Source organism: Dermacentor silvarum, chromosome 1 (genome assembly GCF_013339745.2).
Source record: "Dermacentor silvarum isolate Dsil-2018 chromosome 1, BIME_Dsil_1.4, whole genome shotgun sequence".
Classification (NCBI taxonomy): domain Eukaryota; kingdom Metazoa; phylum Arthropoda; class Arachnida; order Ixodida; family Ixodidae; genus Dermacentor; species Dermacentor silvarum.
Genome location: NC_051154.1, coordinates 27,978,427 through 27,996,153, shown reverse-complemented (window position 1 = coordinate 27,996,153; position 17,727 = coordinate 27,978,427). Strand labels below are relative to the sequence as shown.

The 17,727-nt window shown below is 43.0% G+C and overlaps 1 protein-coding gene across 2 annotated transcripts in view; it reads right to left on the bottom strand.

Annotated features, from left to right (window-relative positions):
• The window catches only part of LOC119458919 (uncharacterized), a 49,371-nt gene extending 31,664 nt beyond the window's left edge, over positions 1–17,707 (bottom strand). For both annotated transcript variants that reach the window (XR_007466443.1, XM_037720777.2), the window contains exons 1-9: positions 17,529–17,707; positions 17,099–17,209; positions 16,855–16,980; positions 16,627–16,755; positions 15,769–15,948; positions 8,103–8,231; positions 5,186–5,320; positions 638–687; positions 398–554 (exon numbers count right to left, since the gene is read on the bottom strand). Coding sequence is in view for 1 of the 2 variants with exons in the window: in XM_037720777.2 (XP_037576705.1) it covers positions 398–554; positions 638–687; positions 5,186–5,320; positions 8,103–8,231; positions 15,769–15,948; positions 16,627–16,755; positions 16,855–16,980; positions 17,099–17,209; positions 17,529–17,600 (1,089 nt within the window). In the remaining variant the exon portion in view is untranslated. The remainder of the gene's footprint in view (positions 1–397; positions 555–637; positions 688–5,185; positions 5,321–8,102; positions 8,232–15,768; positions 15,949–16,626; positions 16,756–16,854; positions 16,981–17,098; positions 17,210–17,528) is intronic.
• Between the last annotated feature and the right edge of the window lie 20 nt (positions 17,708–17,727).

Here is a 17,727-nt window from a genome sequence, read left to right as displayed (position 1 = left end):
GTTTATTGTTTTTTTAGATACCCTCGACAATTTTACATTCGGTTAATTCGGACATTTTTTTCGGTCTCATGAAATCCAAATTAACGAGGTCTTACTGTGTAACAGACCACACTACACTGTAACATAGCATGGTGTCATTCATATATGCAAAAGAGAGTGACCATGTGACACAGAGAAGCAGAGATGATATGGAGTGGGGAAGCATATTTGCAGCTTAAAATGAGTTTGTCCATATCAATGCTGCAATGTAAAGCAGAACTACGAGATGCCTGAAAGAAGCTCATTTTGCCCAGAACAACTGAATGTCTTCAGGCTCTCACTACTTTCATGAAGTCAAAGAAAATGACACTGGCAATTCTGAGACAGCATTTGCAAGAAAAACACCAAGGGTTCTCACCAATGGGTCTTCTTTGGCAACTTGCAAGAGCCTCAAGAAAGACGAACTTGGCTTCATGTAGTTATGGACTATCAGTTCCACAAGAGCAATGTTCACAAGCTCCTCAAAGTTCTCCAAAGTGGCCTTCATCTTTTTGCGCTTTGATTCTGTACTGTTTCTGAAACATGGTGACTACGTAAGAATCACACAAGCATGAAATTATAGGCTGTGGCTTCCCATGGTTAAGAATCATATACATACCCTGAATCACACATTGACGCTTTTTCCAGGTCAAGTTTACACTCTAGAACCTAGTTGTACAGGAAAAAAGAAAAGTCGGTTAACAACATTACAGAAATTTCATGTTTTGTTGCTATCAGCAAACTTTTTCAGCAAGAAAATAACCAATCTATCATGTACACTGCATTGGCAGAAGTGGTACAGCGACTTTCAGCTATATCATCCTTAACATCTTGAAGCACAATTTATTAAAGCTCTTAAACAAAGTAGAAATCCAACACATCCCCGGTTTTCTAGCAAGAAAAATTGGCAAGGGTCTAATATGTGTTGCACAACAGCGGGCGGTTCCTAAAGTTAGCTTCGCCGCAATACATCCGTGTTATGCGGTAAAGCATACAAACGCCACGAAGGCGGTTTTGGTTTTGTATTCGAATGTACCGCACAGGCAATATTCGCCACAATTAAAAATAAAAAGGCATGTGTTAGAATCAGGTAAATAGTAAACACCATACTGAGACATTCTAAGCAACGGCTATTGCTTGAAAATTTTCCTAGGGCAGGGAGAAAACAGGCGTTTTCGATTAGAGATGTTATGTTGTGTGTTGAACGCATTCACTGTCCCGAGAAAGACGCTACCACTAATGAGGTCTCTTTTGACTTTTGGGGTGACCATAGGGGTCAGGTGCGTGCATGCTGACTGGTCAAGTTCGAATTATCCAGTAAAGGCCAATTGTAAAATCGATTTAACGAATGTGTGGGCCCATAGAAATACATGGGTTCCGGCCGGGACCTTCAGTCGGGAGTGAATTAACCGAAAAATTTAATTTCCCGAAGTCAAATTAACAGATGTTTACTGTATTAAAAAACTAAAGTGGAAAACTCTGTTGAGCTGCTGTATTGCTCAAAATTCATGACATTGGGCATTTGGACCTTCTTCAACCAACGTTGAATATTTGTGCAATGCAATTAGGGAATGCTACAAACAAAACTCAGAGCAAACACAAGGGACGAAGACAGAAGTGCACGACAGAAGCACTTATTTCTTCGTCTCTTATGTTAGTGCTCAGTTTTGTTTGCAACAATAAATCGATTATGACGAACCCAATTTGCTGTCCTAATTAAGGAATGGGTGGCATTTTTTTCTTCTCAAATGCTCTTCAATTATTTTAAAGGGGCCCTGAACCACTTTTTACTGAAGTCAAGAAATGGATTTGAAGTTAACATTGACTATTTCAGAAATACTTTGACAAAAGTACTCCAATGCGTTCAGCAGAAGCGGAGTTATTGGCAATCAAAGATCGTGTATGATACCCTTCCCGGTGCTCCCACTCTTTCTTCAATGCCTTACACAGCGAAGGCTACGGCAGAGCGGGGCGTGCCCACAACACACCGCCTACTGAATGTCACCATGGCGCGCAGTTCAAATTTGATTTTTGATGTTCACGGAGATGCCACTACTTCCAATTTTGGCGCCTACGACACGCCAAACTCTGAAGCTATCTATCAACTTATGGTGAAGTTTACGATGTCTTATCCTTTTGCTGTGCTACAGTGGACTAGATAGCTACACACAACTTTCTCGCACTGAGTGGCTTGTAGCACACTTCCTTTTACACTTATGTTTACAACAATCACATAATTTCCGAGGGTCAAACGAAACATTGCTTTATGTTCACTTATAACGAGCTTAGACCATGATGCCAACACACCTCGAAGGTGTGCAACCCAGGAAGCAGATGACCTGTTAGAGTCGGATGTTGGCGCTCGGGCAGGCTCACCATGTGCCTGGAGCCACAACGCCCACAGAGACTACTCGGAGCACGCAGCTGTCCTCAACCAGCCACAGTGAGCTGAGCGAGCCGGCTCATCACGGAACCCCACAGTGGCCGTGTTATCTATGTTACATAGCAGACGTGGCTATATGCAACTGTAGGGCATTCGCTATGTGCACGACAGGGCTGGAGTGCGTGCTCACACTCATGTGCTCCAGTCTGGCCGTGCTACATGGTGCGGACTGGTTTTTGTACTGCACCAGCTTGACCGACGGATGATAGCCACATCCAAATTGCAAATTTAGAAGTGCTGTCAATAGCTCAATACGAAGCGATGTCTGTCAAGGCGCCTAGTCAGGAGCTGCCAGGAGTGAGTGCGCGCTGGCAAGCATATGTGTGGTCTGAACGTGTTTCGTGTGATTCAAGGCTAGTTGAATGTTCAAAGCATGGTGCTCTTTGGCCATACCTGGCCCTTGTGTCACTAAATAACATACATTCATTCAATGTTCAAAGCTAATCGAAATTAGCCAGACCTGACGGCTACAACACCAATAAGCGGTGTGGCCAAAGTTAGCTCCTGCACGGCCGCAGTCGAGCGTGAGCAGACGATAGTTGGCTTCTTCCTGAAGTACGTAATCCTTATTGAAGTTCGAAAGTAGATTTTCTCTTAATTCAGCCTGTTAAGTAAACTGCATGCCAAGCACCATTTTTGATTGATGTCAGCTATCGGACAATGGCAGCGCTCTATGGGAATCTGCCCACTGACATCAAGGGGCAGCTGCCAACAGCACTGAAAAAGTGAGAAGGCCTCTGTTGAAAAAAATGTTTGAGAAAAAGGTGACTTTGCGCTTCACTTCAAAGAGGTGACGCCGCACACGAGTGCAAAATTTGCACGAGATACTCACAGCAGCGTATGCTATCCAAAGAATGTGTTTTTTCCCCAAGCCACTAGTGGGAGTGGGAGCTATGAGTGGGAGCGGCAGCACCAAAGCAACCATGTTGCTAAGACATTGCTGGCTTGCTTTGCAGATTTTGCCGCTGATGTCCCAAAGCGCAGTGTCAAGCACTACAGGCAGCACGTGTGATGTTTTGGAAGCTTCATCAGTGATTGCTTCTGATGCACATGGACCGACAACTGGAGCCCACCAATCGGAGGCACGTCTGCGGGGTTCCCGGAGTGCATAAAGCCTTCCCTGCGTCTGTTTCTATTCAGTGGGAGCAGCAGCACCGAAGCGAACATGTCGCTAAGACATTGCTGGCTTGCTTTGCAGGTTGGTTACGATTCTCTGGTTTATGGTTTCCGTTCTAATAGTCTTTGTCTAAATGTGCTGTCACTCCCAATGAAATGCTCTGAAATTTTGTGCACGTTGTGGTGTTGCTGGCAACTTTTGGTGGCGGGAGATATTGAGAGTAATCCTGGCCTCTCAACTGAGGATATGCTTCAGCTTATCTAGGACAAGCAGGCAATGTTGGATGATAGACTTGCACATTTTGAGAAAAACTAGACATGGCGGCACAGTCATGCACTAAGCTACTTGCACTCGAACGCAATGTGCGCGATCTTGAGTGCACTATCAGATTACAGCAGCAAAGAATTAATGACTTAGAGGATAGAGCTAGACACAATAATATTATGGTTTTTGGTGTACCGGAGAGCCCAAATGAGATGCTCAAAGACAAAGAAGATAAAGTAATTAAGGGTGTGTTTGGTGACCGCCTCGGTGTGGCAGTGTCCTCAGTGGAAAGGATTCATAGGCTCGGCCAAAAGACGGCAAGGGTAAAACTTGTGCATGATAAACTCTTTATCGGCGACGTTGCGTATACATGGGACTTGACGGCACATAGGCAGGTTGAAGCGCGCACTAACTGCCAATCTGGGCCGCATGAGTGTTCGTGACCACAGAAGCCTCAAGAAATAAGGCTACTAAATATAAATGCGTGAAGCATTGTTAATAAGCACGAACCATTCGAATGCTTAACTTTATTACATGACCCTCACGTGGTTGGCATCACGGAGACATGGTTACAACACGACACTAAAAATGAAGTTTTCCCGAAATTAAATCTCTGAAATACTTTATCGGGGTTTTCATGCTCTCGCTCCCAGGCAGAAATCCCTACCACTGCGGTTTTTGCCTTCCAAGTACTTATTAATGTTGACTTGGCATATATTCGATATGTCATGAATTCACGACACTGGCCGTTAAAACACTCAAATATGTCAACCTTTCCCTTAAAACAACGCAGCACACTTTTCTAAAGAATGAGTGTGACCTTTTGTGCTCTGGCTTCACCAATGTTAAGCCCCATTCCACAGCATAAGAATCCTAGAGTCTCTCCTGGGACACCTTTGGGAGCTTCTATGGTTACACAATTCTAAATCAATTCTACACAATTCTAACTACATCTAAAGAATGAGTGTGACCTTTTGTGCTCTGGCTTCACCAATGTTAAGCCCCATTCCACAGCATAAGAATCCTAGAGTCTCTCCTGGGACACCTTTGGGAGCTTCTATGGTTACACAATTCTAAATCAATTCTACACAATTCTAACTACAAGTACCTCTCCCTCCGCAAATGATAACCAACAAAAGGAGAGGTCGTACCCATTTACATTCAATTCAATAAATCACTTTCACTGTCAACCATGCGCTACTTCCACAGAGACTTCAGCTTTCTTTAACAGAGCCATGAGTAAAATAATGCAACATTTTGCACAATTATTAACAGCTTTCCATCACAAACAGCCCACAAAATGTCGACAAAAAAATTAAATGCCTCTGTCACCAGTACACCACCTCTTTGTAAGCAGTGATCAGCTTGTCCCGGTCCCCTTCTGGACAAAGGTGGCACACTGACATTCCATGGCTAGTCACTGCATCCACAGCAGAGTAAAAATCAGCCTCCAACTTGTGGCCCAAGTGGTACAGAGCCTGAAAGGTGAATGCTATGAATTATTACTGGTAACCTGCCACCAAAACGGGAAAAAAAAGAACAGCATAATGTATGCTACGATTACAGAGAGGCCTTTTACTGAGAAAAAAAGAGAAACATGGGCAAGTCACTCCTGCTTATTTAATGCTAGGAATGGCTAAATTACAGTCCTCTTGTGCAACCTATGGGCACCAGGGAACACCCAGTTCTTCCTATCGGTCCTATCAGATACACATACATCCAAATTTTTATGTTCACATTCCCTGGATTTGTATGAATTGTGCACAGTGGTACAAGCTTTAAAAGGTACAGATAAGTGATGTCACAAAAACAAAGCGCAGTTACAGCTAAGTACTATTAAAATTCAAAAAACAGGTGAGCTTGTCTAAGTGAGTTGCCTTTAGCACTGAGTACCAACCACTTTGATGTCAATAATGTTTAGATGCTCACATAGCTATTGTTATGAAACCAATACACACATACAAGAAAAAATAACTGAAGAAATGTAACATTTGCAAGAGTGTCAGCTCCTAAGAATTAAGCAATTACAGTAAAAGCTCGATGATACGATCACGGCTAATACGAATTTCCGGATGATACGAATTTTTCTGTGGTCCCGGCCGAGCCCCATTACTTAGCAATGTGCTAGAGAACGGTTGTTACGAATCGATTTTCAGCCAGCGTCGGTTGATACGAATAAACGCCGCCCTACCGACGGCCGCGAAAGAGAACAGCACGCAGTCACGCGCTTTCTCTCCTCTTTTGGTGCGGAGGCGCGGCGCCGGACAGCGCGGACTCCGCGAGTGGGCGCATAGAGTTTGAAGCGGTGGCGCTTCAAGAAATAAATGCTTTTTACGTACATGTGCCTGAGTGAGTTCACCTCTGACTCTTTAATTTAGTTACAGTCGAATCTCGTTAATTCGAACACGCTTATTTCGAACATACCGCGCACCGACAATGCTCTTAGCAGCGCGCCAAATAACGCGGCGGCGCCTCCGACCGGCATTGCTCCGACACCGCCGTAGAGCAAAAGCTCAGGAGAGACCCCTCAATGCCGCGCGCGAAGGAACGGGGAGAAAAAAAAAGAACCCGCGGCGGAAATTTCCCCCTCTCTCAAATTGCAAGGTCGCCTTTCTGCATCGCGCCGGAACAAGCGTGTACGTGCCGGCACGACTAGAGTGTTCTAGACAACCGTATTCTAGCACACACTAGTGCCGACGTCTCAGCCACGCGGATAAAATGGCAGTGAACCCTTCTCTATTTTCTAGTCACATGTTGACCTTGCACGCTGCGGCAGCAGCGCAGAGGGAAGCAGCGGCGGAGGCACAGTCGGGCCAACGAAACTGCCACGCCCGCAAACGCTCGCTTCCCGATAACGGCAGAAAACGAAACTTCAGGGGGCGGCTAAAATAAGCTGGCGCCAGCACGGCGGCGGGCGCGCACGGAGATGTGCGCACGGAGTCGAAGGTGAGAGAGCTACGAGGGAGTTGAGAGGGAGGGCGAGGGGAGCCACCGAAGCGGCGGAGTTGACCCGGCGAAATCCGCTTCCCTGGCGCGCCCTCCTCCCTCACCTTCGACGGTCTCCGCGCGCACCCGTGTGCCGGCGCCGCCCGCTCGCTCCCTGAAGCTTCGTTTTCTGTCGTTATCGGGAAGCGACCGTTAGCCGGCGTGGGCAGTTTGTGGCCCGCGCTTGCTATGCGCTTGCGCGCCGCGATATTTCACGACTCGCACCGTTCGTGCTATGGTGCACGAATACTTCAAAAATACGTCCTTTTAATTCGAACAAATTTTCAGGCCCCTTCGAGTTCGAATTATCGAGATTCTACAGTAGTTTTAATTGTGTTTCGATGATACGAATTTCGGCTAATACGAATATTTTTCGTGACCCCGTGAGATTCGTATCATCGAGCTTTTACTGTTAACTCTCTTTTCATTCACTTCCATGAGCCCACTAGATTTCAGCCTGCATGAAGCTTCTTTAGCATTCACACAGCTTGTTACATAATGCAAATTGAGATCCCCTATTATCATGTCTTCAGCAATGTTGTTTCATGATGTCACGTTGTTCAGCTCCAACAGTAAACTGCACTAACATCACGTCATATTAGGGCCAGCAGCATATGATGGCCACAATGTAGGTTAAAGCTTTCTCAGGAGACCAATTTCATGAATTTCAGCATGCTGCAACAGAGGATACCAGTGTAAGTACCCTTGAGCCCACTGAAGAGCAGGTATATTTTCAAGTACCTCAATAAAAGGAAAAAACTTAATGCTTCATTCCCTGCCATTTCTTTTCTTTATGCCATGACCAACCTGCTTATCCCTTGAGATGAAAGCACAGAGAGGTAGGCATATAATGATTCTACAATAGGAGCATGGTTTAAGATTCTCTACCCCCCCCCCCCCTTCCTCCACCATATAACAACCTGACAAAATGTACAATGCAGCCTACATACTTGAGACGACGAAGCACAGAAGGAAAACAGCAAGGACTACCAGCACTATGGCACAAGCAAGGCAGGCTGAACTTTGTGAGATAGGTCTTGCCAATATGAAATAAATGATCTAACGCACAGTAGCAAAATACGTCATACGGCACGCGGCAACAATTTTATCGCCATTGGACTTTATACGAAACCTCACAGATGAAGGCTACAGCCAGTTTCATGACCAGGAGTAAGTGCACTCCTTTGCTATTATATACTACATAGCGTGCCTAATTTTTTGTGCCACATAACATGCCCCCACGCTTTTTGTTCTTCTAAACAATGCAATACCTACCTCATCCACCTTCCCAACAAAGGCACCCATCCATCCATCTAAGAATTCATAGGAAGAAACACTGCAGGCGAAGTCTCGCAACTTGGACAGCCACAGGCCTGCTTGACGAATGGCAAAGCACCAAAGTATCTAGAGGATAATGTTCATCAATTTCAGCAATCATCAGTCACAGTGAATGTCCCAACTAAATCATGAACAAATGAAATAGCACCTCTCCCGATGTCCATGCTTGTTGCAGCAAAAGCACATGCCGGCAATTAAATGTTGACGGCACAGTCAAAGGCAAGGAGTATGCATAGGAACCACTTTTGGTTCCTGTTCAGCTGTTTTGGTAAACCTAGTTTTTGTAGCATTAGCAACAGAGATTAGGAGCAAGGAGTGCTAAGACATGGCCCCCACTATGCAGCCGACAGCACCAACCTATCACAGACATCCATTTAAAGGCACATCATGGTATGCCAGCATAAAAGTACAGTCGACTTCCATTAGTTTCAGAATGGTTAATTCAACTTCACCTTTAGAGGGTTGAAGAGCCAACTTTTAAATCATTTACCCATTTTAATGAAATTTTGTGGGGTGGTTGCCCTTATTGTCATTAGAATACATTTTAAATTTGATCACACTGAAGCAAACTGAAAAAAAGTTATGGTCATCATATTAAGCGCTTGAGTGTGGCTGCTTAGAACAATTGTCATTTAAAAAATAATAGCAATAATATTCATTGTTTTTTGCATAGATATTTTTAGGTGGTCTATAGCGCAGGATAAAAGCAGCCACTTTTTTTTTATGCCATTTCTGTAAAAACCCCCATCACTGGAAAACCAAGTATGTTTTTTGTGTTGTCACCATATGTCATATACCTAGCATTTTCGTTGTGCTAGAAGAAATTCAAAACTTAAAATGTACTTTATCTCATTCCTGACACATTTTCACTCTGGAAACTACCTTGTACCTCGAAAGCAGGTTTTCACAAAGTAGTCCCGAAATGATAGTTTTTCTAAAGGTGATGTCTGGCCAAAAAGTGCCATCAGAGAAACATCAATTAAAAGATTGCAAAACATGCTACTTTACTTTATGGTGAATAGTTATTAATCAAAGGCCCCTGCAGCATAAATTGAGCCCTCTTCTACAGCACAAGATTGCTCGGCGCCCAATCACTTCAAGTTGTCTTCTCTTTTTTTTTTTTCAGCTTTAGATATAGATTTTGATATGAAAGTTTTGATATGAAATGGATTTTAGATATGAAAGTTCCTTTGTCTGTTCTTGTGAAATGCTTCCCTTAGTTGCTTCTTGGAAATGCTTCCTCATCTGGACTTCATACTTCAGCTCCAGCTTCTCGAACACTCTCTTGATGCTGTGTGGCAGCCTCAGTGAGCTCTAGCAAGGCTGCTGCAGTCTCCACTATTCTTAGGAAAGCGAACTTTGTCTTCTGCCGCACCTTCCAGTCTAATGCAGAGGATGATTAATTTGCATTCTGCATCTGCATTTTGAACATCGTTCAAGGAGCTCTGGCTTACTAAGCTTGATGTATAGAACTAACCCTCTCACAATGTCTCTAGTAAAGGCTGGATGGCAGGTTGTTGGCCCCAATGGCTTGTTGTATCAACCAGGGCTTTGTATCAATTGTATTCCAAGTATTCACTGGTTATAATTCGATTGTATTCCACCAATTCAAATTTTTATATCGGTTTGCCAGTCAATCTAGATTCACCGGGACTGAAAATATGCCTTTTTTGTTGTCTTCTTGCCAGACTAAGTAACCATATTGATTTGCCATTCAATCCCGGCTTGCCACACCCGAAAATATTACCTCTTTTATGGCTTTCTTTCTCTGCACTACGCTTCAACCTCAATAGGTATCTTTAGGATAAAAAGCGCAAAGAATTATCTTCCGAATGAGGGCTCTCATTCCACGTTCAGTTTTTTCATGCTCTGTGGCCATGTTTTGACAACAGCGTTCACATGTGCTTTCAACGGCAAGCACATTAACAAATATAATTTTTTCTTTCATACAGCACAGATAGCAACAAAACTTGGTGAGAAGTTTTTTTATAAGTTGATGTACCCAAAAATATGCAAATCTACAGATGTGTCTTTTTTTTTTTTTCGGCAAAAACCATAATTTTAGCCCCGCATCCCCCCTTAATTTGACCTGCTCTAAAGCCCCAAAAAGGTAACTGTGCTTTTATTTTAAGGAAAAGCTTGTTATTTCATACCTTAAATGTCATTCATGGAATACAGTAGACTCCCTTTAAGATGAACTCAGTCATGTAAACTCTACAATAAACTGAATAGCTGGGTTCCTTGTTCAGTTTAATATATACAGTGGAACCTTGTCATAACAAACTTGCACTCGCAGCGAAAAACCGTTAAACCACGAATTTCGTTAATTTGAGGTTTGAAAGTTTCAGCAGTAAAAATAATTTCCCAAATTGGCAGAACATTCCTGCTGGATAGTATCTTTTCAGTAATCACTTATAAACAAATCACAAGAAGGTCGGCCTATAGACTAGAATTCAGCGCCGTTCTCAGGCGCCGCCATTTTCTCACAACGGTGGCGCCGCGGTGTGAGCATTGACTGTGGGCACTGCGAATCACTGCACTGGCGGAAGCAGGAGCGGTGGCAATGAATTGTTCTTCAAGCGGACCGTTTACGCTTAAAATTGCTAAGTGCATGCTCATTTCACTTTTGCATTATGTATACATGACGAACGCAGTAGAACAAGCGTTGGATCGAGGGCACGCTTGACTTTTCTAAAGTTTCGCAGTATCATGGTCGGAATGAGGGCGACGCATTTTCACTTGCGAAAACGAATGCATTTGTTTCCGTGCGTCATAAAGCAAGATATTCTGTTAGATTGAGTGTTCTGGCAAGTGCCAGCCATGGTGCAAGATAATTAGTGCCAATAAGCATGCTACAGCTGCATGTAACGTCGCTGTGCACTGTCACAGAGCCCTTGCAGGGACATGACAGTGTGTTGTGGCAAAGCTTTAGTTGCTGATAAAAGTAAAACTCACAAGGTATAAAACTAGATTTCATTCGTAGCTCGACAAACTTATCCAAACCGGGTAGTGGTTTTCGAAAAGCGTTTCACACCACGTGTAAAGTTACTGAGTGAAAGATGCGATGAAAGTAACAATAATGCCGCAAAGCACTGTTTGTTTTCTTTTGAACCGCCTCTGAAAGCTTATCTAATAGCCTTGTTGGCTACGCGATACGTGAACAAAGCGCACTTGCTTGAATACTCTCAGAAAAAAAAATAAAAAATTGCGTAGCTTGCATCGAAATTTCTGGAACCGTCCACTACGGCGAGCATCATAATCACATCGTGGTTTTGGCACGTAAAACCCCAGTAGTTATTAAGACGAAACTTTTACGTGTCTCATGCAGAGGTGTCCTTAAAGAGTTGGCAATGGCCTTGTCGAAAAACCGGCGTCGCCGCGGATGGGGAAAAAAATGTCACGTGGCCCTATGGAAATGAATATACCCGATCACCTGTGGCACATGCCTCGCTCCATACCCAAGTCCGTGATATGCGGGTATGCGCCACACGGGGTTTTACATGTAGCGAAAGCCTATCATTTGGTAATGTATAACCTAACGTGTAACCTAATGTATAACTCAACGCATGACTAAATTTGAACCAGGCTTCCCCCTTCAAGTGTTACAAAGAGTGTAAGGCCGAGCGGAATTTTTAAATATTGCCGCTCGCCACATTCCTATCAAGAATGCCGACGACGGCACAATGCCGCCCTGACGAGTAGCTTTTGTACATCGTTGCTACTCACTCAAACCGTGAGTGGCAACGACACTAACCAAGCGCCACGCACAAATAAACATACGCTAGTCCATCGATTCCCGCAGTCCACACCGAGAGGTGGCACCTGATGTCGAGAGTATTGGAGCGCGCCTGCAGCCTGCGTGCGAGGCTGAAATAATCTGGTCTATAGTAGTGTGGTTATGAGCCCCAGTGCACACGGTGCAGATCATGCCGAGAGCAATGCATCGGCGCGGCTCACGGCGTCCAAGATTACCGTGTTGTGGCGCACGGTGCCATAAATCTTCGATGCCATGGCTGACCACACTTAGTGCCTGCAGCCGTCATCAGATGGTGCCCTCAAATTAAAAACAAAAGGGCAAAAAGATTCAGATATTCGTCCCGAGAAAGAAAAGAAGAAATGTCGCAGCTTCGCCAGAAAGAGCATTGATGGCGATAGCAAAGAGACAACTATATATACGAAGTAAGGTTAGTAGTTTTATCGGTGTCACATGCGCTTAGAAACTTTAGATTACTACACGCATGAGAACAAAATGAGCATCAAGGCACCAACCACCTCGGCTCAGCCTTTGCACTTGCCGAAGATTACCTCCAAGATACGGCGTGTGGCTCGCATATAAAGAGCCATGCACAGCTACAGCAAAAGTAGAGGAAAGGAGAGATGCGCGCTCGAGGGACAGGGCAGATAGGCGCACATTCCCCCCCCCCCCCCTCCAGCACATGCTTGATCACATTACCATGCGCTCACCCCTTCCCCACCTCCTTTGCGCTGAAGAATCATCAGCTCTTGTGTTTCTCCACGCGCACTAAGCTGGTGCGGGCCCTGCGGCCTCGGCAAGTTGTTATACAACAAATGGTGCAGCGCTGTTTCCTGCATATAGCATCCCAGCGCGCGCACTTCGACGGCATTTTTACTGCTCCAACTTTTCATGCAGAAGGACACTTGCAAATAACTTTTTCCTTGGCCAACATTTCAATAGTTTTTGGCTAGATTTACAAGGCCTAGTACATGCTTATAATAACAGAAAAGTTTTTTGAATCGAAACCGTGTCACAAGATTACTTTGTTAAACCGCAAGAAAAATGCATAGTTTTCAATGGAACTAAGCTCAGGAAATGAAAATAGTTCAGTACATCATGAATTTCATTAAATTGAGGTTCGTTATATCGAGGTTTGGCTGTACATAGTACACTACTGGTAAGCTGAACTTCTGATAATTAAGGTGAACAAAAGTTTCAAAGATTCCCTTGCCTGTATGCATCTTAAAGGGGGCTCGCAAAGTAATTTTGCGATATTGCAAAAAGAATTACAACAAGCGATGCATGCAAACAAAAGCTATTCAACATCAAAATTCAAAGGAGAAGCAGAAAATAAGAAAAACGCCTGCTTTAAAATTCCACTCACCCAGTGATGCTATAAGCTACTATGTATTAACTCTTTCATTACTGCTAGAAATCTGCTCACTTTCCGTGCTTTTATGTTTTAACATTTAATTTCAAAACATAGTAGTCGCAACGTATACTGCGATACATTAAATTATAGCCAGATCACTGGTGTTTTGAATGGATATATAGCACTAATAATTGCTCAGACAATTTTTGAGAATGCTTATGTGAAAGAAACATTAAAGAAGCACCTTTGGGAACACAAATGAAAGCAATAATTTGCTATATTTATAATAAGTACTGAGCGTTAAAAAAATTTTTAAATATACAAAATATGTGCCTGGTTCCCAGTTTCCAACTTTTGTAAGCCAGATCACAAAAAAAAAATTGTGAAGATGTGTTGGTGTCAATACTAGCCATAGTGATGACTATGCTATGCGGAAAAGCAGTAGCTTCGCAAATGTGAAAACGGGTAAGTTTCTATAGTACAGGGAGCATTTGTTTTTACTCCTTGCAGCAGGCACCTAGTCTGTTTTTACAGCATTCTTTATGCTCATGAAGCAGTGGTTGTCAAGTCAGGGAGCATGCTGAGGCTTACTCATACTTGATTATTGGGTTCAATCAGCCTTTTTGAGCAAGCTAGGAGGCCTAGTGTGCATTCAACTGGCACTGGAGCCTCCACATGCTTTGTACAGTTCCTGTACAGTGCTGTAGAGTAATGTGGAGTGTTGCACAATATTGTACAGTAACGAATAAGGGCACTTGCGCAGGCGGTGTTCAGAATGTAAAAGATTAGACAGCTAGTCAAAGCTTTGGTCAAAGGTCGGTCTGAAATCGACTGTGTGCTCTAGTGTGAGTGAAAACCCCATACAACAGGAAGGACTGATCGTAATAATTTGTACGTACACTGTCGAAGCACTGAGGGATAAAAGCAACCCACGGTGGGGAAAATAATGTTGCCCTTTATATTAGTGAAACACAATTATCAAAATAACAAGCACTCATGAGCATCTACCGTTGTTTGAGACACTGTTAAAACAGCCTATATGATCGTTCGGAAAATTGACAACCCGGGAGAAGCTTCTGTGTCTTCACTGCTGCTGTCATTTAAAAATGATGTTGCCGAGTCAAACAAAACACAAATTTTGCGTCATTTTATTGAAGAAGTGTTAGGAGCTCTGGAGCTAGTTTTGACGATACCTCCAGTCAAAGTTTTATTTTACCAGACTCCCCAATCTGCCAAAAATGGTCAAATCTGACAAAAAGGTAAAATTCAGTCATCATTTCAGTAGATGCATGATGTTTCCAGTGGAAGAATTCCACGGAAACGTTTAACAATGCGCCAAAAAACTGTCGATCAAATTGATTGCTTAGAGGCATCACCTAGATCCATACTAAGCGAACAGGAAATAATAACAACCTGCATCAGCCTGCATCAAAGGGCCTTTTCAAAGATAATATGCCATAATGTGAGCTGTGGTTAGCTTACAAGCATTACTGGTTAAACCAAAAGGATTGAACATGCTCAATTAAGTGTGTAAAGGCTGTCAAACTTCTAACAATAATTAACTGTTCCAGGAAGTGCAGTGTCACATCTTATGGAAGAGTGTCATCCTGGAAGGCCCAGATAAGCTGCCACCCCAAAAAGTTGAGTTGGTTTTAGGCAATGTTCACAAGAAAATACATGAAAACTGACACCGAGCTGACATAGAGATGTGCAAGCCAATAAACAATGACAATAGCAGAAATTTCACCAGTGTTACATTATGTGTGATGCTTTCAGATGACAGCAGCAGTGACAACATTAGGAGTTCCTGGACCCACAACATAACATGACTGAAGTGCAAACAGTACTCTGCCTTACAGCATAGTTCTTTGCACTAGCACGATGAGAGCACTGAGCAGACTTCGCAATGAATATCAGTCTTGCAAGACTGTTTGTATAGCAACTGCTTGCGAGAAAATTACGGCTCACTATAACATGCCATTTCAAATACATAAGCTTTTAATTATATTTGAATTTCAAACGATTTTCATTCAAACTAATTTTGCATGTCCAAAATGAGATTTAATTAATGAAAGTCGGTCTTACGCATTAATAGTGAATGAATGCACAATAAGTGGCCCCAGGAACTTATTCATATCAGACCAAGCATTACCCTTGGTAACAGGGCCACACTGGTTACCATTAAAATTTATTGTGTGCTCCATTCAAATAAATTTTTGACGACGTGAAATGGCAACTATCAAGGCTTCAAACAGAAATTTCAAATAAAGAAAAGGCAAAAGTGCACAATCACTACTTGTAATAATATGTGTATGTCCTCCACTTTAAGGAAGTCACACAAACAAGAGCACTGCTTGCATATCCAATTCATCATCTTTCATCAAGGAAGCACTGGTTTCGAATGCAGCTATATATAGTATTTTTATTTTCTTGAATGTGCACCAGGACAATTGCAATTATTAAAAGAAAGACAAATATGCTTGCTTAAATCATACCTTTACATGCCGGCTGCCTGGATACTTGGAGAGAAGTGCACTAACAGACACCAAAAAGTATAGGTAAAACTTCTGTACTGCTGCAGTGTCCACAAACCCATCAAAGAGGCATCGCTGAGGCAGCGAGGAGACCCTCTGCTGGGCTTTCTTCAAGAATGGCAGCACATTTTTGAAGGCCTCCTGAAATAAGAAGGAAAATTGCTACAGCTCCACAAATAGTCAATAATTTGACAAACACTCATTTGGTCAGGTGGCATGTTAGGTAAAACAAAGTTGAAACTAATGTTGAAATAAATGCTGAAACCAGGTTTGTGCCATTTGCACAGGGCTGACCAAAGGTCTTCATTCGACATGAAATGAAACAAGGACAAAAGTTACCAATACTTAATTTAGGAAAACTTGGTCTTACTTTATGTTATCTCTCTTCTAACAGCGCAATGAAAAAAAGACAGAAAGGGCTACCGAAATTTCTTCTAGTTCTCATTTTCTTTAGAAAGGACCACAAACTCTTCAATGAAAGCCATCTAAATACATGATAGCCTCATGTGAAAAACACTTCAGCAAAAGTTAAGCTCCTGCAAACATGAAATATCACTTTGCATCTCTGAATGAAAGGGCAACATATCCCATTCAGTTCAATCAAGCATATGCCTTTGCTCAAGTGGTCAAAAACAGTAATCAGTTTCAAATTGATGGTCCTCTCTTTTCATGACAGGATTATGTTCCCCTTGGTGGAGAATTTATTGTGCAGTGTACTTCTTCATTCAAACTGCTCGTTTTGTTTGTTCGTCTGTTTACATTTATTTTCAGCTTTATAAATTGCCCTGCTCTTATCATCAAGAATAAAAGATAACTTACTAGGATTCTTGCGAACACATCCACACCTTGACTTCCATACAATGATTCCAACTCTTGCACACTTTCGATGGCAGTGTCATGAGCTTTTTCAAGAGCCGCAATCTCACATTCTTCAAGAGACGCAAGAAGCTGGAAATCAAGAATTGTTAGTCTCTTCATGATTCTTGAAGCATGCAGCTGATCTACTTTTACAAGGCGGTTAGTTAATCAAACGATCTGAAGAGTCACCTCAAGGCCCAGAGGTACAGCACACTGTTTTATAAAAGGAAGGCGCTGCTTTTCCTCACGGCAAGTCCTTAGTTCCGCGATTCCCACCTTAAGTTTATGTTTCAATGGCTCCAGGCTAGCCTGCAACTGAAATAAAAACAGCCATAACCGTACATCACGACAGCGCTCGCACATGAACAATCTGTCCTCGCGTTCAAAAAACAATGTCGCATACATTTAAAGCGTAATAATGAAGAGTGCTTACAGCTTCATCTCCGTATTTATCAGCTGTGTCTAATATCGCAAGAATAGAATCTACTACTTCTTCACTGCAGCGTTTTGCAGTACTGTCGACGCTTACTGCTAGCTTGTTAACCTGAAAGAAAAAGAAAGCATACAGACTTATTTGGGGACAGAAATTACGGACAAGTATGCTGCTATTTCTATTTACTGCTAAAACCACGACGATCGCTTAACGGGTGTCACACAGTGAACTTTCAGTCTCGAGTCCGATTGGAATCGAATTTCTCGATCACGATTGGCTTCTTTAGGCAAGCTGCTGAAGGGAGCCAATCGCGGTCGAGAAATTCGATTCCGATTTGGCTTGATCGCGATCTAAAGTACATCGTGCGAAACCCGTACAATACGACCGTTGCGTGACGCATTTATCGCATGTGTACCAACTGGTAACTTACCGACTCGGCCAAGTTCAACACCAGCGACATAAATTCGCGGTTTCTGGATAACACTTTAAGCTGACCTTCCATAATTGGAATATTGTTTCATATGCGGCATAAGCTGCATAAGTTCACGCTAAATTCAACACGTATTTATTTTAAAACTTCGCGCTGTTGTAACCTAGCAAACATCCGCCTTTCCCTTGGCTACATATCC